Source organism: Paramisgurnus dabryanus, chromosome 19 (genome assembly GCF_030506205.2).
Source record: "Paramisgurnus dabryanus chromosome 19, PD_genome_1.1, whole genome shotgun sequence".
In the NCBI taxonomy this organism is placed as follows: Eukaryota; Metazoa; Chordata; class Actinopteri; order Cypriniformes; family Cobitidae; genus Paramisgurnus; species Paramisgurnus dabryanus.
The window spans coordinates 3099094-3122554 of NC_133355.1; the positions used below are offsets into that span (position 1 = coordinate 3099094).

A 23461-nucleotide genomic window follows, 5' to 3' on the forward strand; every position below is an offset into this window, starting at 1 on the left:
TATAAGATCGAAATTTTGTTTCTGCAGATTTGACAACTGTGATTTGACCGCTGAGTCCTGTGAAATTGTGGCTTCAGCTCTCCAATCCTCAAACTCACCTGTGAAAGATCTGGACCTGAGTAACAATGACCTGCGGGATTTAGGAGTGAAGCTCATTTCTGATGCTCTCAAGAGTCCAGACTGTAAATTACACACACTGAGGTAATGCACATTAGGGCTATAATATAATGTGTGATACTACAAAAAAAATCACAGTAAAAGTTTCCATATTGGTCGATATCAATAATTGCTACAGTAAACATCACATATTTATCCAAGTTTAAAGGCAGATTTGTGTTTTTGAATGAAAGTTTTAGGAACGAGACAGATAATTGTGATCTTAAAGGTGACATAGAATGATTGAACGGAGTATTTATCCTTGTTCTGTGATGTGACATGTAGACACAAATGTTTTTGTTTGGGTCTGTAATGCCTTAGAAGCTTCTTAAAAACCTCTCTCAGATAGCTCTATTAGGGTGGGGGATTTTAAACAAGTGGTTTTGCACCAATTTGGCTCCCCCTACTGGCTTAACTTGCAAATTCTCAAAGACTGGCTAAAAGAGAAAAAAATGGAGACAGAGTCAGACAAGTATGAAGCAGAGGATCTTAATAAGGTGTTAAGATCATTTTATGCATCTATGCAAAGTGCGAACGGTCAGACTTATTCAATAGCCAGCTATATGGCCATCAGGACTGGCATTGCCAGATATTTTAAAAAGTTTGATATCCTGAAAAGTCCAACCTTCAACTCCAGCAATGCAGTTTTTAAATCTACAATTAAAGCCATTCGTAAACCTGCATCCACCGATCTCACCAGCAGACATGCATCTAATACGAAACTCCGATGTGCTGTTGCCAGACACAGCAACTGGTCTAGTTCGGAAAGTGTAGTTTGATGTACAACTACATCTAGCAAGACGAGGCAGAGAAGGGAACCGAGATTTAAAAAGGGATTCTTTTACCATGAAATGTGACGACAATGGCACCGAATACATTACTTTATCCCACAATGCAGAGACTTTTTCGCTTTGCGTCGGGTCCGCTTTGCGTCGGGTCCTGATCTATGGGGGTAATTTGATGCCAATATTATTGAAAATGGACAGACTAAATGTCACAAATAGATATTACAACTTGTAAACACAAAACGCAATCTACAAATAGATTAAAAATCCACAAACACAGTCCTTGTGATCCGCAAATGTAAAACAAGATCTACAAATCGTCTTTGTGATCCACAAATATAAAGCATGATTTACAAAAAGAAATCAGTGACTTGTACTTGAAAACCAGAATTTGAATGAATGTAAAGTGACTTCTTTGCAGATGAATATCATTTTCTATTTGTAGATTGTGTCACATTTGTTTTCAGAATTCTGACACTATTGTTTCGCTTTGGTGACAAAATAATGCCATAATCGTTGAAAATGAAGAGACTACAATTTGTAAACACGAAACAAATCTGCAAATAGGTTCCAAATCTGCAAACAAACTCCTCATGATCCGCAAATGTAAAACGAGATCTACAAATATATAAAAATCCACGAACAGACTCTTCATGACATACAAATATAAAATGCGATTTACAAATAGATTTAAAATCCGCAAACCAACTCTTTATGATTCACAAATAGAAATCATTGACTTGTACTTGACAAACAGAATTTAAATGAATGCAAAGTGATTTGTCTGCGCATGAGGGTCATTATTTGTTTGTAGATTGTGTTGCATTTGTTTTCAGAATTTTGGCACAACTGTTTCGCTGTTTTCCATTAAAAAAATCTACAAATGCCCTCCTCACAATTTGCAAACAAACACAGTCTAACTTGTATTTTCCAACCATTGTAAAAAGACATTCTTACACATTCTGTGCAAAGTTCAGCATGCAAGTGTTGAATCTGTGTTTGCAGATCACAGGGCATTCACGAATCCTTCTGCACAAGTCTACTAGGGGTGACCCCGAATAGTCGAAGATTCGATGCATCGATAGGAGAAGCCTGATTCGACTACCAATCTCATAGTCGAATCGTCGCAGATGTGTTATGAAATGAGGATCATTTAATTTTGGCCGTATGGGTGCACACATTATCTGATTTCACATATAACAGCTTTCTCACAATATATTAATATACTGCATATTATGATAATGCTGCAAATAATATGTGAAGTAGCAGCTTTCAATAAATATTTTTAAAATGCGTTAATAAATCCAACAACCCCTGTGACCGGACTTCACGTCCATAAGAGGTCTCTATGTTATTAAAGCCTTGCCTCTTTGTTTCGACATTTAAAAGACAAAGCTGGCAAATTAAACTATGTCTTTCGTTCTTTTAATAATTTCTATATTTTATTTTATTTATAAATCACTTTGGGTTATCTGATTTAACTATTTGGCTTGTGTTTTGTTTCCGTGCACTTGAGGCATTTTGCATATTTGTTCTGCACTTTGTTACTTCTGACCTTATTTTATTAAAAAAAATTGTATTTATTATAAACGTAAATTCCGATCTAATTTAAGAATGTAAATTTTGGATAGCTTTTCGTTGTATCGATGTTGCGCTATTGCGTGCTGGCCATGCTTGCGCATGTAATTTAGCCGAACGGTTAGGTGCTCTGCGTCTCATATTTAGGAGTTCATCAAACTAAACATTAAAAAACGGATGTTTTTCGACGAGTATAAGTTTTTAAAATGTATTTAAAACATATATTGTCTATCTTAAAGTTAAACTACAAAACAGGTAAGCCGTTTTTTTTATTTCGGTGATGAAACGGAAACTATCTGCACCGAACCTATTTCTGCCTGACACGAATGTCTTTCTTGTGGTTTAATATTATGGTCGGGCGGAGTTCACTTTCAAATGATAGTAAAGAGATTCCTGAAATAAATAATATCATCCGGTCTTTCTGTATCTAAAGTTAATACAGAGATGATCAAAGTCAAAGCAAGCAAGCAGGTATTTCTGTGCTAAATAATAACGCGTAGTGTCTATATAATCATTAATTTCAGTGTTTTTCTTGTTATAAATTAACGTTTAATGAATTGTAAATAAAGAATAGTTTTTATCATTTACAGTCACAATCACAAATTATTTGTCATTTCTCATTTGTCGGGTTTTTTTGGTCATGACTGCTTTGACGCGCTATCTCCAAATTAAATAAAAACACGTAATTGTAGCCGGAGTTTCCAAGGCAGGATTACCTTTGTTATTTTTTTAGGTTTAGTTATCAAAATGTATTTTTGTGTGATGTTCTGTAGATCGTGGCTTTAAAATGTTATGAGAAATAATTAAACAAATGTTGCCTTACATTTTACCTTAAAAAATATATATATAAATGCATCGTCAGTTTTGTCTTCGTTTATTACTTGAAAGACAGTTTTGGTCACTTTATCAGACAGTTGTTTATGTGTGCTGTTTGTGAAAGAAAATAAAAGTTACCAATTTGTACCTGGTCTGGCCCCCTCCCAACCCATGCATACAAACATAGATGATTCGACTATCGGTCGACTATGGAAAGATTCGAAAATTCTGATTCGAATATGTAAATCCTTAGTCGAGGACACCCCTAAAGTCTACAGATCTTTTTGGCACTATCTTTCCGCAGAGTTTGTCACTACGATCCACGCGTGTAGTCAGCCAATCAGGGGTATTGCTTCAAAGTAATGCCACGCCCCCTCAATAAGCTCTTTTCAAAATAAAAGCTGGGCTCACTGCCATTTACCGTTGCCGGTGTTACAGCGCTGAAAGGCGGCCAGACCGCGTTATCGATATTATATTAATGATATTAAAGCATTTATGTATAGCATGGCAAATATGTAGCATTAACGTGAACTAGAACAACCCCTCGTTTAAGTTATTATCAGTGCCTGATAATTCAGCCGACGTCATTAAATCGTTAAAAACACTGCATGAAGCGGTTTTATCCTTAAAACATCAGTGTCTCTTCAACGAACATTTGCCGAGCGTCAGCGAGCCAGCTGGATGGAGTGGAGCTGCTAAAAGGTGACGCAGCTAAAATAAAGCAAGCGGGTGCAAAGATAATATTGGATGTAACTTGCCGTAATTAACAAAAACATGAGCCTTATTTGACAGCAGCACTAATTGAACTATTTGACCATATGCATTTGATATACATACCGTGACTGGAATGCACTTACAAATCGCGCTGTTATTAGAAACATTTAACTGTTTCCAGACTGAGCCAAACAAGCGCAAGCCGTTTATAGAAGCAGCTGCCTGTCAGCGTGTACGGAATGAAGTCAAAACGGTCTCGGTTTTTAGACCGGCAGTCTGCCTGTGCCATTCCACCCTAATCTGGACTGCAAATTACATGTTAATATATATTATATCCACCATTTACAATCCTTCCTTTAAGGTCTGTTCTGCTTTTAACAGCTCAAAGCTATTACTTTCTGTAGCTTTCGAGTCCGTTGTAGGCTACAGGTAAATTTTGCAGTTGTTTTAGTTAACTTTGCAGAGCATTTTATTGTCGGAAATGGTCCTGGGCTGGGTTTTCCTATAACGATTGAACTTAGCACTCAAGAGCGCTTTCTACAAGGTAAAACGATCGCTCGCAGCTGGGTTTTAAGTGCTACTAACGAGTCGCTATCCCTTTGTCAAGTGCTGAAATGTCACTTACTGAATGACTCGTAATTGTAGCAGAAGCTTGTTTAGGCTAATGATCTTCAGCCGATGTGCACTAATATTTTTTAAAATATTATTAATTATTTTTCAATGACTTATTAAATGTTTTAATAATTTGTGCATCATGAAATATTCTTTTTTCATATTTTGTTAGGACTCGTCCCACTGCGCAATGCCTTCTGCATTTTATAATATAGTTTAGATTTTTCTTTTTATTTGTTGTTTATTATCTATGTTTATTTATTATTAAGGATTATTGCATTGTACCGTAAATATTTATTTGGTTTCTTTAATCAGATCAAAAATATTTTTTTACTCTAGCCTAGATGAATTATAGCAGCAATTGGTAGGAACCATTTATCAATTTGCTAGTACCAACTTTTACCAAAATTGTACCAAATACGTTTTCCTTCTTAATTAATTTATGTTTAGTAATTTAAATTTCATTTCTCGTTTGAATTTTAAATATATTATATTAAAGTAATTTAAACAAATAAACAAAGAAAAAAAAACCCAATAAATAAATATAGCCTACATTTAAAACATTACATTATCGTTATTGCAGGAGTGCAATTTGCTGGTTGTCCTGCAGGTGACCTTGTAACACTGCTGTCTTACGATGCACTTATAAATTAACGATTACTCCAGAGCACTCGTAGATCTACGATGATTTTCGAGTGCTACTTAAGCTACAAAGCTTTTGGGAAACGGCCCATAATTCTAAAATGAATTTTAAGATTGTTTTTACGATCTACTTAGCGATGCTTTTGGGAAACCCAGCCCTGCTCGTTTGGAATTTGCCTGGCGCACAGCTCTAGTCAGAAAGATTAAAAGGCGGGCTTTGTTTTTAAAAAATGTAATGCATTTCTTGAGACTACAATAATGAACAAGTCACCCATTTATAAAGTATCGATTCATTATTTTCACTTAATCCTTTTTGCTTTTTACAAAAAGTAGAATAGGCACGCATATTCTGCATTTAGCCAAAATTATGACTGTGGCATGAAGAAACTTTCCTATTTTAGTGAAAAATAAATAAGTTCTTTTGCTATTATTACGTAGCATATATGGATGATTTTTAATAACAAATATGACCGTTTTAAACAAACTAAGTACACTGATAAAAATAATATGAAAAAAATTATACGCTGGATTTACTAAAAAAAAAAATACAGTGCATCATTTTTACATACACTTTTTAAAAGTAAGTTTTACATTGAATTTAAGCCTTTGCAATTTAAGCAATTGCAATGTTTAAGTAAGTTTTACATGGAGAAGCAATTAGGCCTACTAAAAATTCCATGTAAAATTTACTTTAAAAAGTGGATGCAAAAATGATGCACTATATTTTTAAGTTAATACAGCCTAATATTTTTTTATAATTATTTAATTTCCTTCTCACAAATTTTACATGATAAAATTTAGGAATTAACTAAATAATGTGTTAATCTAGAATTACTCACATTTTTGCATTATTTTCTACTCAAAAATAGTTTTTCTTTTAACCTATTTTTTATATAATTGACTAATTTTATTTAGTTAAATTTACTAAGCCACAAAACATTTTTTACAGTGTAAAATAAGAAAAACGAAGTAGATAAAACCGCATACCCAGCTAGACACTCAAATCGAGCTAGGCACTCAAATCGAGTCAAAACAGTCTTGGCTTTTAGACCCGCAGTCTGCAATCCACCCTAACCCGGACTGCAGGTGACATGTTAAAATTATTCCACCCGTTACATCAAATTATTCCCCCCCTCCCCTTCATTGTCCCCCAACCCTACCACCAGTGAATAAATAAATACATTAAATAAAAACAAGCACTTTAAACAAAAAGCACACAGAATTCTTTTTTTGGTTTTTAACTGAATTCTAAACACTAAAGTTAATTCCTTAAAGTTAATTAAGGGTTAATCCCTAGTCCTCCCCTCGCGAGTTGTTTTTTGTTCAGGGCCTAAATGTGCATTGAAATATAGTTGATGTATTTCATAAAATTAATAAAAGATATACAATTATAAATTATTGTTGAATTATCCCTTTTTCCAAGTATGTCATTATGCACAATGTATCAAACTTTGAAAATGAAACAAAAACAATAACTTAAAAGTCCTTTTAAAAGCAGTAGTTATTAATGACATAACTGCATATACTGTACATTGTATATTTTGCACGTTTCTCATCCTCTTTTTAATCCTGCTTGACTGAAGGCTTCCGTTAGAACGTTTCTCGTTTGTCGTAAGGTTTTTGTACATTAAAGCTGTTGAGTTTCTCCCGCGGACTTTTCCCCCTCACGCTCGGGCACGCTGTCTGCACGCTGTATATGAACTTGAACGCACCGCCTAAAGTCGAGGTGGCAGGGCGCACACTTCTAGTTCTAAACAGGTTAACTGAAAGCACAATGACATTAAATGAGCTGACGCCTATTTCGTTTTTTTTTTTCGCAGATGCGCACAGCTCCAGTCAGGACATATTAGCCAGTTTTGTATATCAGTAGGTTCCAAACTATTGCAACCCCATACGTATTTACAAGACCTACATTTTTTTATAGAAATATAGGGGAAAACACATTTGTTCCCTTTTAGTAGTTTTTTAACAAGTTTACTTAAATAATATTAAAATATAGGGCTGCACAATTATGGCACAATCATAATTGTTTAGGCTACTGTATTTGCACTGAATTGGAAATGATATATTAGAAAAATACAATGAATTTTCAAGGCTGCAGAGAACAGTATAGCAGATATGGCTACTGAGGATTTAATTATATTATTTTAATAGTCAGCGAGTCCCACTCCGGCCCTCATTTTGAGTGTCTAGCTGGGTGCACATTTTTACCGACTTTCTTTTTCTTCTTTTGGTAAAAAATTAACAAGTTCTATTATTATGTAGCATACATTGATTTTTTTTATAACAAATATGACTGACTTATTCATTGGCAAATGCAGAACAATGAGGAGAAAGCAAAGGTAGGCTACACGCCTTTCTCCCTTATATGATTAAAGGCTTAAATGTCATTTTTAAAACGAAAGCACATGCTTGTCAAATTTATGCTGGGCTGGATAAATGCAGAATCAACAATATCTTAATTTTTTTTTCGATTTATTTGTTCGTATTCATTGACCCTTTTTTTTCTTGTGCCAATTAGCACGATTTTCTTTTTCCTGTCACTCAGCACGAATTTCTATAGCCTATATTGTTTTCCATGAACACAAATACATATATCAAATACTGCCTGACGAAATTTTTTGACCGAGCCAGCATAAATTTGACAAGCATAAACAATCCGCTTTCGGTTTAAATTTGTTTTTAAATTAAATACATTTTAAAATTACATTTAGCTTATGTTCCCCATGATTAATCTTCTCATCGCAAGGTAGAGGCGTGTCGCCTATGTTCTACATGTTCCTTGTTGTTCTGCATTTGCCAATAAATAAATAAATAAATAGGCTACTTAGTTTGTTTAAAACTGTCATATTTGCTAGATAATAATAGCAAAATAACTTATTTATTTATCACTAAAGGAAGGTTCCTTCAACGCCACAGTCATAATTTTGATTAAATTCAGAATATGCCTGCCTATTCTACTTTTTGTAAAATGCAAAAGGGATTAAGTGAAAATAATTAATCAATACTTGATAAATGGATTAATCAGTCCTGACTAGAGCTGTGTGCCAGGCACATTCCAAACGAACAGGGCTGGGTTTCCCGATAACGATTAAACTTAGCACTTAAGAGCGCTTTCTACAAGCTACTTAACGAACATTCGTTGTTCATTTACGTGCGTTTCCCAAAGATGCACGTATAACGATCGCTCGCAACTGGGTAATGCAATAATCCTTAATAATAAATAAACATAGATAATAAACAACAAATAAAAAGAAAAATCTAAACTATATTATAAAATGCAGAAGGCATTGCGCAGTGGGACGAGTCCTAACTAAATATGAAAAAAGAATATTTCATGATGCACAAATTATTAAAACATTTAATAAGTCATTGAAAAATAATTAATAATATTTTAAAAAATATTAGTGCACATCGGCTGAAGATCATTAGCCTAAACAAGCTTCTGCTACAATTACGAGTCATTCAGTAAGTGACATTTCAGCACTTGACAAAGGGATAGCGACTCGTTAGTAGCACTTAAAACCCAGCTGCGAGCGATCGTTTTACCTTGTAGAAAGCGCTCTTGAGTGCTAAGTTCAATCGTTATAGGAAAACCCAGCCCAGGACCATTTCCGACAATAAAATGCTCTGCAAAGTTAACTAAAACAACTGCAAAATTTACCTGTAGCCTACAACGGACTCGAAAGCTACAGAAAGTAATAGCTTTGAGCTGTTAAAAGCAGAACAGACCTTAAAGGAAGGATTGTAAATGGTGGATATAATATATATTAACATGTAATTTGCAGTCCGGATTAGGGTGGAATGGCACAGGCAGACTGCCGGTCTAAAAACCGAGACCGTTTTGACTTCATTCCGTACACGCTGACAGGCAGCTGCTTCTATAAACGGCTTGCGCTTGTTTGGCTCAGTCTGGAAACAGTTAAATGTTTCTAATAACAGCGCGATTTGTAAGTGCATTCCAGTCACGGTATGTATATCAAATGCATATGGTCAAATAGTTAAATTAGTGCTGCTGTCAAATAAGGCTCATGTTTTTGTTAATTACGGCAAGTTACATCCAATATTATCGTTGCACCCGCTTGCTTTATTTTAGCTGCGTCACCTTTTAGCAGCTCCACTCCATCCAGCTGGCTCGCTGACGCTCGGCAAATGTTCGTTGAAGAGACACTGATGTTTTAAGGATAAAACCGCTTCATGCAGTGTTTTTAACGATTTAATGACGTCGGCTGAATTGTCAGGCACTGATAATAACTTAAACGAGGGGTTGTTCTAGTTCACGTTAATGCTACATATTTGCCATGCTATACATAAATGCTTTAATATCCTTAATATAATATCGATAACGCGGTCTGGCCGCCTTTCAGCGCTGTAACACCGGCAACGGTAAATGGCAGTGAGCCCAGCTTTTATTTTGAAAAGAGCTTATTGAGGGGGCGTGGCATTATTTTGAAGCAATACCCCTGATTGGCTGACTACACGCGTGGATCGTAGTGACAAACTCTGCGGAAAGATAGTGCCAAAAAGATCTGTAGACTTGTGCAGAAGGATTCGTGAATGCCCTGTGATCTGCAAACACAGATTCAACACTTGCATGCTGAACTTTGCACAGAATGTGTAAGAATGTCTTTTTACAATGGTTGGAAAATACAAGTTAGACTGTGTTTGTTTGCAAATTGTGAGGAGGGCATTTGTAGATTTTTTTAATGGAAAACAGCGAAACAGTTGTGCCAAAATTCTGAAAACAAATGCAACACAATCTACAAACAAATAATGACCCTCATGCGCAGACAAATCACTTTGCATTCATTTAAATTCTGTTTGTCAAGTACAAGTCAATGATTTCTATTTGTGAATCATAAAGAGTTGGTTTGCGGATTTTAAATCTATTTGTAAATCGCATTTTATATTTGTATGTCATGAAGAGTCTGTTCGTGGATTTTTATATATTTGTAGATCTCGTTTTACATTTGCGGATCATGAGGAGTTTGTTTGCAGATTTGGAACCTATTTGCAGATTTGTTTCGTGTTTACAAATTGTAGTCTCTTCATTTTCAACGATTATGGCATTATTTTGTCACCAAAGCGAAACAATAGTGTCAGAATTCTGAAAACAAATGTGACACAATCTACAAATAGAAAATGATATTCATCTGCAAAGAAGTCACTTTACATTCATTCAAATTCTGGTTTTCAAGTACAAGTCACTGATTTCTTTTTGTAAATCATGCTTTATATTTGTGGATCACAAAGACGATTTGTAGATCTTGTTTTACATTTGCGGATCACAAGGACTGTGTTTGTGGATTTTTAATCTATTTGTAGATTGCGTTTTGTGTTTACAAGTTGTAATATCTATTTGTGACATTTAGTCTGTCCATTTTCAATAATATTGGCATCAAATTACCCCCATACTGATCACACTGTCGGGGCTTATTTCGCGATAACTACCGGCTGCCTCTACATTATCCCTTACTTATAAAACGGGCAGTTCTGGTTCTTCATTCTGATTGGTTGAAACGCGTTCTAAGCCATGATAAAATACACCGGTAACCTCACGGTTCAGACTGCATTACATAAGTATCACTGCGCCACTGTTGCTGCGTACTGATTTATGAAAATAAACACCACAGTCTTTAATCATTTTTTTATTTGTCTACAATTGCACAATTAATAGCGATATCCAGATAAATTTCAATAAATGTTGTTGAGTCATCTCGATGATAAAGAGAAAACATTGTCTGAAAAGTTTATAACTCAAGTTCATTCGTCCGCTATTATCCACTGGGTGGCGATCTTACCCAACTTAAATATTGACGCATTTACTCAACAACACTGAAAACAGCGTGTTTTCATCAGGCTCTGAATCTGATCTCTTACTAAAGTTCTTCACAAAAAATTTATTATCTCCGCTTTTAGCTAAAAAATTTGAGAGATGATAAGAGAACAAATGAAGGTAGGATGAAAGTTTTTTTGTTTGTTTTTGATTGAAAGCGGATGGTCTGTTCTTTCATTTGATATTTTATGTTAATTTAAAGAAGATAATTTTCTGGAAGGCATTAAACTAAAACTGGGTGGCAACTTAAAAAAAAAAAAAACGCTAACGGGGAAATATATTTCCAAGCATATTTGATCATCACTTCAACAGTTGCACAATATAAATTTTAATGTATAAATTGGATGAATGTTGATTTATAAAAATAAACACCACCGTCTTAAATTATATTTTCATTGTGTCTTTGCTGTGTCTGTGTTGGTTGTGAACTGCGCTCTGTTTCAGTCACACTTGATTCTGAGGAACTATTTTGTTTGGCGGATGAGTAATATTTGTACTAATATCATTACAACTTATTTGTGTTTTATTTTATAAAATCCCACTATTGTTATGCATATGAAGTAACCGTTTTATAAACGCAATAAACCCTCGAAGCAGTGGGGTTACAGTGCATTTTATAACAGCTAAGGGGGTTTAGGTACGACGCGAAGCGACAATGCCCCTTAGCTGTTATAAAATGTACTGGTAACCCAACGCTTCTTGGGGTTTATTGCTTTAATAAGCGCTATCTGACATTTAAAACAAATGGCCAAAAGGGTAACCTGCAGAGGTGGGAAAAGGTCACACATGGTCAAGTACAAACAAGTCTCAATTCTTAAACCATCAAGTCTGAGTCAAGTCTCAAGTCACAGTTCAGATAAATCAAGCAAGTCAAGTCAAGGGTTCACCCCAAGCAAGTCAAGGTGAAAATTAGCATTTATGCTATAACCTGGCTCATTTACAGTCTTTACAGTAATGTTAGACTGTTCATTAATGTGCATTGTCCCGACTAAATAAATAAATAAATAAGTTGAGTCCTGATAAGTTTTAAGTCAAGTCAAGTCACAGTACTAAAATAAATAGGGATACATTTTTTGATAGGTCTAAAATTAGCATTAAGTTAGTTAAAGAAATTGAATCAAATGAATAATAACACTGTCTTTATTGTATTTTTTTAGAGAAACAGAATTTGATTTGTTTGATTAACATTAATGACACAGACTTATAACTGAGGTTACTGTCTCTTCAAAACAGATTGGTTTCTGCCTCTAATCTATACATACATTTAAGAAATAAAAAATGTTTTTATAAAAAAAGAATACTGTAGATATCATTTTGTTTGTATGTGCTCTGTCAAGAACAGAAAGATTTTATGTTCGCTTGTTTTTTTTAAACGCTTCTCTCTTGTGTCTGTGCACTATTGAGGGCACTTAAACGTGCACGCACACACAAACGGAGGACAAATTGCAAACGGCGCAGCATATCAGTCGCTCCACATAAAAACTTTGTTGTATTTCAGTGCTCTGTTCACCAAATGTATTTTAATGGACTACAGTGTAACTGTGAGTTCACACCAGACGCGCTAGGGGCGGCAAAAACGCGCTATTCGCGTGTAGTTAGATGCTTGAACATTTTGAGTTTACTCGCTGTATTCGCGCGTGAAATTCTAGTCATTCGAGACATTCACGCGGAAATTCGCGTCATGGGAGGGGTTTCCGCCAGGCCGGAGATCCAAGCATTCACCCACTCCTTCAAGAGCTGCCCTGACGGCCGCCTGCAGCGCTACTTCCGGCCGGCCTCAGTTAGATGACCGTGACGGTGGGAGTATTTCCTTCGAGGACTGCAGAGCGCCTGTCTATTGGTCTCCGGTCAGTAAATCATTGAATATTCTGTGTGATTACAAGTAATTAATGACTGAGAACCTCGATAGACATAAATGGGGTGGTTTCCCGGACAGGGAAGCTTAAACCATCTGTTGTAGACAAAAGTTAATTGTCATTTCAAGTGCAGTATTGATAACTGTGTGTTCAGAAGACTATGGGGCGGTTTCCCCTTATGGAAATGAATGTATGTTTGTGGTAAAAGTGTAGTAACCATACTATTTTGGTGTATTGATTATTATTAGTAAAACCATGGTTAACTTTCGTAAGGACAGGGATTAAACTAGTCATAGACTAAAATAAATGTAAGAGCTGTCCAAACTGAAAACCACTTGCACTGTCATATCTTAAAATACATTAGTGTCCTTTGTTTTGTCTCAAAATGCACACAAGTAATGTTTTTAGTAAGGCATGTTTGTTAAAACTTGTTATTTCCTTAACTAATTGGGCATGTAACTGCTATATTAGACTATCATTCAATATTATGTTTTTGCAATGTAGCAAGCAAATCAGAGCAAATGTTAAATAAATGTAAAGGAGATTTAATTAAGCTTGTTGTTGTTTAACTGTAAAAAGTAAAGAGAAATGAAGATATCACAAACACCAGTTTTATAATTTTATATTTGCTAATATGGAATTGCAATCTGCATTTATGACAATGTTTATTTTATTTTCTCTCTTTCAGATATCTTACCACTGGAGACTCCTCCCGTACAGTCACCACCAGCTTCTGTTGATGTCTAAACAAAGTCTAAACTGTGATTTACTATGTTGTGCGCAAAGTAAAATACCAAAACCTTTGGTGACTGTATAGACCATTTATTTATACAAAATATATCAATATATACAAAGAACCTTTACAACTATTTACATAGAGGAATAAGAAAGGATCTTGCTTGGAAGGGGGAGAGCCAAAGTGAAGGAGAGGAGAGAAAGTCTGGTTCATTACCTGCAGAGATTGCTGCCTCTTTTTTTAAAACCACATTGTAGGCTCCACATTAAGCACAACTGTTCTGCTTTAATAAATTAATTTGTGAACTTTAAATGTAACAATTTTTTTCATCTGAGGTAGCAACCTCTGCAGGTAAGGGACCAGACTCAAGAGGAAGAGCTCATCCTCTGAGCGTGGAGGCGGTGCTGGATCTACAGGACTGGTCCGGACTCCGGAGTGCTTCTAGGAGGCTGCTGCTTCACCACTGATGGCTGCTATCTAGGCCTTCTCTGAGCTCTTCATCTTGGTGGCGCTGTATCAGATGATAACACATTTTGTACAATGAGAAGGCAGAAAAGGATTAAACTTATTCACAAATTGTCAGTGTTGTGTGCTTACTGTAAATATAACATGCATGTAAACATGGCCATTATTACCTGCGGGGACAGCTGCAGATGTTGATGGGTCGGCATGGGAAGCAGAAGCAGCAGCAGGTTCATAGGGGACACAGGCTCACCACCATCAAAAGAACCAGTCGGCTTTGTAATGACAATATGAAATATTAATACAACATTATACAAATGGCACATTATATTAGTCAGAGAGAAATTAATTTTCATTTACAACTAATGTTGACTTTTCATTATAAAAAAACAACATATATGCCCTGTTGTGTTGCTTCACTTGGCAATATATAAGACTACGTGGAAAATTAATAGTGTATACTATAAATAGTTTAATTATTTATTAAAAAAGACTAAATATGAATAAAAGAAACAAGTAATAGATTCATAAGACAAAATACTACTGTTTTTATCAACCCAAAACAAATAAAATCTTAGTTTTGACCATTAAACACAGATAGGCCTACATAAGAGCCAGGGAATTCCTGTCAGGGATTTAGCCCAGTTCAGGCTGTGGTCAGCGGGGAAGGAGAACACTGACGTCCGCCTGCTACCTCTGGATCTCATGCCCGAATCTGTCTAAGCAAACATTCAAATAGGCGCTATCTCTACTAATCGACTGCATATTTGAATATTGTACATACATATTCTCGACTGAACTAATCTTAAAACTACACTTTGTGTCCAAAAAACGGTAATATTGGTAATAAACGTAATAAACGGTCCGTAGGCCTATATTGAGTTATTAGGACATTGCTTATATGTATAGCTCAAATTAAGTAAACTTACCAGATTGTTCGATCCTCCTCACTCACTTTCTTCCAACCAAGATCTTTTAAATTCCTGTTTCGGTAAAAAGTACGAAGATGTCTCACGACGTTTGATCTCCATTGTTTTGCATTTCTGCCTCCACTGTCTGCTGGCTTCCTGTAATCACGTCACTACTAGAGAAAGCTCCTGATTGGTTAACGCGGCGCGAATGTCCGCCAAAGTTCAAATTTTTCAACTTGAGCGTTTCCCGCGAATCGGCGTCAACGCTCAAAGCGCTCAATTCGCGCTACGCCGTTCGCGCGTCAACGCTCGAAACGCTCAATTCACGCCGCGCCATTCGCGCAAAAAGCTCATTTCGCACCGCGCCATTGGCGCGAACGGCGCAGCAGGATGTCTTTTCGCGTCTTTGCATTGACTTAACATGTAAATCACTCGCGCTTAACGCCCCTAACGCGTCTGGTCGGAATGCACCATAAGAGACAGTAGCGCAGTGGTTCTCAATCTTTTTCCGCGCGGGGCCCCCTTGTGTGCGGTGCATTCCTTCACAGCCCCCCAAAGAAAATTTATGAGAAGAAACTGTTCTAAAACTTAACTTTTAATTAAACAAAACATATTAAATGATACAAAGTAGTGCTGTTGGTTAGTAGTCTTATTTTTTAGGTTTAATTGCACAAAATTGATAAATGATAAATTAATTTATTTTATAAAATGTCATAAAACTAGGTCCTCCCTGGCACCATCTCGCGGCCCCCCTGGGGGCCCCTGCTTCCAGTTTGAAAACTACTGCAGTAGCATAAGGGGGTGTGCACACCAACACTTTTACGCCCGCGGCCGGCGCATGTTTTCAATTCATTTCAATGCAAAATCAGCGTTTTTCAAATAATCCAGCAGCTAGCGGGTTTTTTCCGCGCTGAAAACCGGCGCTCGGCAGTTTTTCCGCGCTCAACGCCGAGCGCAGAGAGTTGAGAAATGTTCAACTTTGGGTAAAAAGCTCCGCTCGTCAATGTCAGTTCTCACACGGCTGTCCAATCACAGTGGAGGAGGGGCGGGACATTACCACAGCAACCAACCGGCTCACAGCTGAAGTATCACAGCTACCAAAGCGCTCAGCTGAACAAAGCTGGCACTCAGCTGAAAAACAGCTGGTATTCGGCGTCCTCAAGGCGTTTTCAGCCGTGTTTAAAAGTTTTGGTGTGTCCAGCCCCTAACTCTCTCTATAGTCTACACATCCAGAGTTCTGATCTAGATCACGAGCTGGACCAGACATTTTCAACCGTATGTGCATCTGCTCTTAGTTACAGAAAGCCAAGTCGTTACTCGTGACCACAGATCAACTGCTAGCACATTTTCCACACGCAGTCCACACAAACACTTGAAAATGTGCACATTTAATACAGACATTATCCTACATGTAATATAGAGCTACGCCACTGTTATAGCCAAATTCCCCAATACATATTTACGAGATGTATCAGAAATGATAATGGTCACATTTAAAGCATGATATGCAACCAAGGCCAAATTATGACAAACAGGAAAGATTAACGTTAATTTATTGCGTCATCGTTATAGAGTAAAACTGACTATAAAGAGATGACTTTCTTACCTTATGGTTCTTAACGTTGTGGTTGTCCTGTCAAATATTCTTGCCTTGCTTATTTTGCATTTGGCAAATCTTTTTTTATTGGCACGATCCAGTTCAAAGTCTTTATAGCCAACGAGACTATTTGTGGAGCTCAACTAACGTTACTGTCTGCCATGTTTGGCGCGGTTTGAATTGTGCAGCTTTAAAGCCACAGACGCTGATTAGTGGTGCTGACGTCACAAAAATTATTTTTTATTCTAATTAATTTTATTGCTGTTTGTTTATTATTTATAAGTTCAAGTCATTGTCGAGTCTTCGCCTTCAAGTCAAGTCAAGTCTCAAGTAACTTGTTCTCAAGTCAAAGTCAAGTCATTTTCATACTTTAATCAAGCAAGTCCTGAAAATTGAAGAGACTTTTAAAATAACTCTGTTGTTGTTTTAGGTTTATTTTTAGTCTCAGTGTCATTTGATGTGTGTGTGTGTGTGTGTGTGTGTGTGTGTGTGTGTGTGTGTGTGTGTGTGTGTGTGTGTGTACCTGGTAATTATCACGTTGTGGGGACTAATTGTCCCCACAAAGATAGGAATACCAGTGTTTTGTGACCTTGAGGGGACATTTTGATGTCCCCATGAGGAAACAAGCTTATAAATCAAACAGAATGATGTTTCTTAAAAATGTGAAGTAGCAGAAGGTTTTCTGTGATGGTTGGGGTTAGGGAATGGGGTAGGTAGGGGAATAGAATATACAGTTTGTATGGTATAAAATGCATTACGTCTATGGAATGTCCCCACAAAACATAGAAACCAGAATGTGTGTGTGTGTGTGTGTGTGTGTGTCTTTTACAAACTTTCACATTGCATCTTTGTAAGGATTTAACAAGGAAAAGAACCCAAATGCAGACGGAAATGCGTGGTCAGAATAATTCAATACTAAAACCACGCATCTCCCACATAAAACATGGTACTGCCAGGACCCCGAACACAAAGACTAGATCTAATTTAACACATGATTCAGACGGGTCCTGATCAATCTTTAGGTTATAATAACATTAACAATTAAAATCCTAATTAGATTTTCAAAGATTTATTATAAAAACTAATTATTTTTTTCCACAAAATGCAATAAATCCATGACAAACTTTTTTTTAATGCTATAAATCTATTGAATCAATGTGTAAATGTGCATTTCCTGCTCGATTTTATTGTTTACAATGCGTTATAGTGGCATGGTGTAGTGCAGGGGTGGGGAACCCTGGTCCTGGAGGGCCACTGTCCTGCAGAGTTTAGTTCCAACCCTAATTAAACACACCTGAAACATCTAATTAAAGTCTTCAGGATTAATTGAAAATGAAATTCAGGTGTGTTTGGTTAGGGTTGGAACTAAACTGTGCAGGACAGTGGCCCTCCAGGACCCAGGGTTCCCCACTCCTGGTATAGGGCTTATTCGATCTTCGTCATCAATGTTCGCGGCGGCCATATTGTTGACATAAAACTGTCAGTCTGTCAATTGACAAGCGAGGCAGCGTGGGTATTATGCATGGTATTATCGGTGTTATTTTTTTTTTAATACCGCGCGATGGTGTAATTCACGGATGTTCTAACAACAGCAAAAAGAACCCCGGAATTAGTTTTTATGCGCTACCGACTGTCAGAAAACATGAAAGGAGACAGAGGAGTTGAACCAGCGAAGGAGAGACTCCCAACAGCAAAGTCTGTCCCCATCATTTTACCACAGGTAACGTTAGGGATATATGCTCACAGCAAAGTCTGTCCCCATAATTTGATCACATCACTCTAAAAACAAACGGTTCTATATAGCACCAAAAGTGGTTCTTTGCTCGTAATCATAGAAGAACCGTTTTTAGTGCCATATAGCACCGGTGAAGCACCAGTGTAGAACCAAATAGTGCTATGTAGAACCATATGTGGTGCTATAGTGGCCCCTATATGGTTCTACACAGTTGCTTCACCGGTGCTATATGGCACTAAAAACGGTTCTTCTATGATTACGAGCAAAGAACCACTTTTGGTGCTATATAGCACCGTTTGTTTTTAGAGTGATATGGTTAGCTGTAAGCAGTGGCTGAAACTGCTCTTTCAAATAAGCTGCCATAAATTGAGAGACTGTTATTAAATTAGTATTAATAACGTACATAATAATAGGTCTGGCATTGATACTAGGGAATTAAGTGCCGTTCACATTATAATGATAACTATAAAAAATATAGTTTTGAAAATCGTTTTATGTTAAACAGAATAGCGGAGCTCACACCAAAACTATAACGATACAGATACAATGAACAACATCATTGGGATCACTTTCTGAGCGATTTTTCCCACCTGATGAAGGATAAACCATTGATAGCATTAAAATCTATTTGAACTTCAAGTGCACGGCCACTTAAAATGACAGTGAAGCTCATTGCTGAGGTCTATAACATTAGATTACCTCCAGTTGCTGTGAAAATTGACTACGTAATGCTTTTTAATCTAGAACATTAACTAACTGTTATGCCAAAAGGTAAGAGATTAACTGTTACACAAACTATTAGATTCACTGTTTAGAGTTACTCGAAACGCAGCGTGTTGAAGACATCTGCAAAAGTTTTTATTACAAGCAATATAATAAAGGCAAGTGATTTGCGCGAGTGCCGTGAGCGAATTAGCATAAACGTATTGTTTGGTGATGTGGACGATGATATAGTAATCGTTATAGTTATAATGTGAACGGCCCTTCAGTGCTTGTATGATGAATGCGGATACTGTATGAACGATATAGTTATAAATATCCGGATAAGTTACGGCTGGTAATAAGGACGGATCTTTACTTAAGGCTATTGGGTCTATTTGATATTGTTCCACAATAATCAAGCTCATCTTCTCTTAATACAGACGAGATGAAGCCATTAGGCTACTGCTCCCCTCGACTCAAATCTACGTGCGGCTAGGGGCAGGACAGATGTCATGTCAACAAGATGGCCGCGGCTAGCGACTTCCGGTGTTTGCGAATAAGCCTTATAGTGGCAGCCTATAGCCGCTGAGAGGTTAAGCAGCGTTTCCATGCATTTAAAATCCCCCCCCAAAAAAAACTTTTATTAAGACAGAACATCCAGGAACATTTGTTGGTAAAACGTAGCCTACTGTTTAAAGGTATAAACATGAAAGTGAACGATCAACAAAAAGTGAACACTCCTGGCTACTCACAGGAAGTACAGGAAACACTAACAGGTAAATACCCATGATAGTCATGTGACCAAACCACCTGGAAATGTTGCGCTGTGATTTGTTGAGCGGATTTATTGCATTCTGCATAAAAGGAAGACTGGCATTTGTCACGTTTTGGGATTTTTTTGTTTTTAACATACTAATTATTTAGTTCATGTATATTTTCTATCCTCTTTTTTAGATTGTCCAACTGTAATCTGACTGCTGAGTGTTGTGAAAGTTTATCTTCAGCTCTACAATCCCCAAACGTATCACTGAGAGATCTGGACCTGAGTAACAATGACCTGCAGGATTCAGGAGTGAAGGTTATATCTGCTGCTCTCAAGAGTCCAGAATGTAAACTACAGACACTGAGGTGATTATCTCTATATATGAATTTACTGATTTTTAACTAAAGAGTATGAACTGACTGATGTTGATGTGTGATCTCTCTGTAGATTATCAGGTTGTATGGTGACAGATGAAGGTTGTAGTTATTTGGCTTCAGCTCTGATTTCAAACCCATCATCACACCTGAAAGAGCTGGATCTGAGCTACAATCACCCACAACACTCTGGAGTTCAGATGCTCTCTCAGTGTACACTGGACAAACTCAAGTACGAACTCTACATTAATACTCACTATTACTACTAATACTCTAACACTACTCTAACACTTGTGTGTGTGTGTGTGTGTGTGTGTGTGTGTGTGTGTGTGTGTGTGTGTACCTGGTAATTATCACGTTGTGGGGACCAATTGTCCCCACAAAGATAGGAATACCAGTGTTTTTGTGACCTTGTGGGGACATTTTGATGTCCCCATGAGGAAACAAGCTTATAAATCAAACAGAATGATGTTTCTTGAAAATGTGAAGTAGTAGAAGGGTTTCTGTGATGGTTGGGGTTAGGGAATGGGGTAGGTTAGGGGAATAGAATATACAGTTTGTACGGTATAAAATTGCAGTGTGTGCGTGCGTGCGTGCGTGCTTGCGTGCGTGTGCGTGTTTCTGTAGGTATTTGTACTTGACATTATCATAAAGTTTAGAAATGATAGAATGTAACATTCCTCTAACATTGACACAACCAAGATACATTCTTAAAACAATAACATTAAAACAAATTGACACTTTTTATGTTGGCATAACATTCTTTCGTATTTTGGGAACTTCTTAGAACTTTTCTCTGTATGCTGGGAAGCGGCTTTTGTAAACAAAATCATTAATTAAATAAAGTTATGATCAACTTGTGAATGATCTGACACTGAAAAACTAAACCACCATTAAAAATATTTTGCTATTGGAGTTGACTTAAAATACTGTTGTGCAGAGTCCTAATGTCACCCAAAATAAAACAAATGCGCACAGAATTCTATATATTAACCCAGTGTTTAACACTGTGCCGTGGCACACTAGTGTGCAGTGACCGCTTGTTTGGTGTCCGTGGAAAAATAACATTGCCACAATGTTTGAAAAAGTGCTCAAAGCCAGCTACCATGTTGCAGAGTTGGTAACAGCTGCGACTGTCACTGTCACTGTCATCAATTTCAGCCAGGATTTCATTTGTGTTCATTACAGGATCAAGTTTCACATTAAATGTGAGTACTACAATAAATACAGTATAATATACCAGTTTAACAAGTAATTTAGGCATTGCAATACAGGCCTGTGCAATTATGTTTATGCTTATTGTGATAGTGGTGTGCCGTATTATTTTTTTTACATATCAAAACTGTGCCGTGGTTGGGAAACACTATAATAACCCAATCAACATTACCTCAGAATATTTTATTTATCTATATTGTTATATAGTTATTCGATGCATAAGCAATTTGTATATATTGTATAAGCAATTTCTTATAACATTATTTATACATTTTTAGGTCATCAGTTAATTATTGTCATTTCCCTCACCTGTGTATAAATTCCCCTTCCTCATTGTACTCGTCGAATTACATTTTGTGTTGCTGTGTTTCCATCTTCCTCCTTGTACAGCTAGGAGTTTTAGGCTGCGTTTTTGTCCTCGTTTCAGTGTTTATTATTTTCCGTGTTTCAGTTTTGTCCTTAGTTTGCCTTTCCCCTTCACTGTGACAGGGATCTCCCACTGTCCACCTCCTGTGTCTGGAGAAGAGGGACCGTCCGTTGGCGCATCACACATGGGACTTTCTCGATCTTGCACGCCAAACACATTATCCGAATAACAATATGTGTAGGGCGGCCTTGCCAGCGGACGGTGTGGTGTGATCAAGAATAATGTTGTATGCCTGTACACTAGGGGGCAGTAGAGGAGCTTCCTAGGACTATAGGGAAGTTGGAGTGTGAATAAAACGGTGTGTATGCCATGTCGTTGTGCGCTGCTGCTTCTTTATAAGATATACAAAGAACCTAAACACGACATGGTGTCAGAAGTGGTGCTTCATTGAGCGAAAGGATAGCGGATATTATATGAGAAGAGGGAGACAGTAAAGTAAACTTAGCAAGCATGTCGCAAGCACAACGAGGACAGCAAGCTGAACAGAACGATCCTCCACTGCTTCCTGCTAAAGCATCTGCAACGTTCTCAATAAATCCGCCGGAATCCTTAGATTTTTCGAAGCCACAAGACTGGGAAAAGTGGATAAGAAGGTTCGAGCGCTTCAGAGTGGCTAGCGACCTGGATAAGTCGTCTGACGCGAATCAGGTGAACACGCTTATTTACTGCATGGGGGACGAGGCAGATGATGTGCTTAAAGGCTTAACACTGACCGTGGAACAGAAACTGATATATAGTTCCGTCCGAGACGGCTTCACAAACTTTTTCGTGCCGAAGAAAAATGTGATATACCAAAGAGTTAAGTTTAACCAGCGAGCTCAGGGGCCGTCCGAATCTGCAGACTCGTTCATAACTGCTTTATATGCACTGGCGGAAGACTGCGAATATGGGGCACTGCGTGATGAACTGTTGAGAGACAGGATCGTAGTCGGCATTAGAGACACGGTGTTTTCACAGAAAATGCAAATGGAGAGCAGGCTGGATCTGGCTAAAGCCATTAATATGGTCAGACAAGCGGAGGATATTAAACGGCAACAAACGGATCTGAGAGGAGATGCAGCACATGCTATTAAAATGACAGTGGATGCAGTACACACTAGGAAAGGAAAACAGCAACCCTGGAAAAATAAAAGACATCCAGTGAAACAGCACAAAGACAAACATGAAACACATTCAGGAGCAGAGCATAAGTCATGCCCAAAATGTGGTAAGTCACACGCTAAATTCCAGTGTCCAGCAAAGAATGCAGACTGCCACAATTGTGGTAAGAGAGGACATTACAGTAAAGTGTGCAAGTCCACAAAAAGTGTGAGTGCTGTTTCTGAAGACGATGATATATTTCTGGGAACTGTTGATGCTGGAGATCATGCATGGACTGTAGACTTACACATAAGGAACGCAAAAGTGAGATTCAAAATTGATACTGGAGCGGATGTGTCTGTCATACCAGAGCAGGTGTATAGATATGGTATTGGGGGCCAGAGCAGCAGAGGGCATTCACCAGCCTCAAACTTGAGTTAGCGTCCACTCCAGTACTGCAGCTG

The 23461-nt window shown here is 37.3% G+C and overlaps 1 protein-coding gene and 1 long non-coding RNA gene across 2 annotated transcripts in view; one reads left to right on the forward strand and one right to left on the reverse strand.

The window, feature by feature from the left end:
- Positions 1 to 23461, forward strand: part of LOC135774222 (NACHT, LRR and PYD domains-containing protein 3-like) — a 217626-nt gene that overhangs the window by 171682 nt on the left and 22483 nt on the right. Inside the window, exons 6-8 of the mRNA XM_065284180.1 lie at positions 28 to 201; positions 20093 to 20266; positions 20349 to 20507. Coding sequence (XP_065140252.1) covers positions 28 to 201; positions 20093 to 20266; positions 20349 to 20507 — 507 coding nt within the window. The remainder of the gene's footprint in view (positions 1 to 27; positions 202 to 20092; positions 20267 to 20348; positions 20508 to 23461) is intronic.
- Positions 13601 to 15271, reverse strand: LOC135774231 (uncharacterized). Its single transcript, XR_010543663.2, has 3 exons — positions 15123 to 15271; positions 14367 to 14468; positions 13601 to 14242 (listed from the first exon to the last, which is right to left on the reverse strand). It is a non-coding gene; the product is annotated as an uncharacterized lncRNA (long non-coding RNA).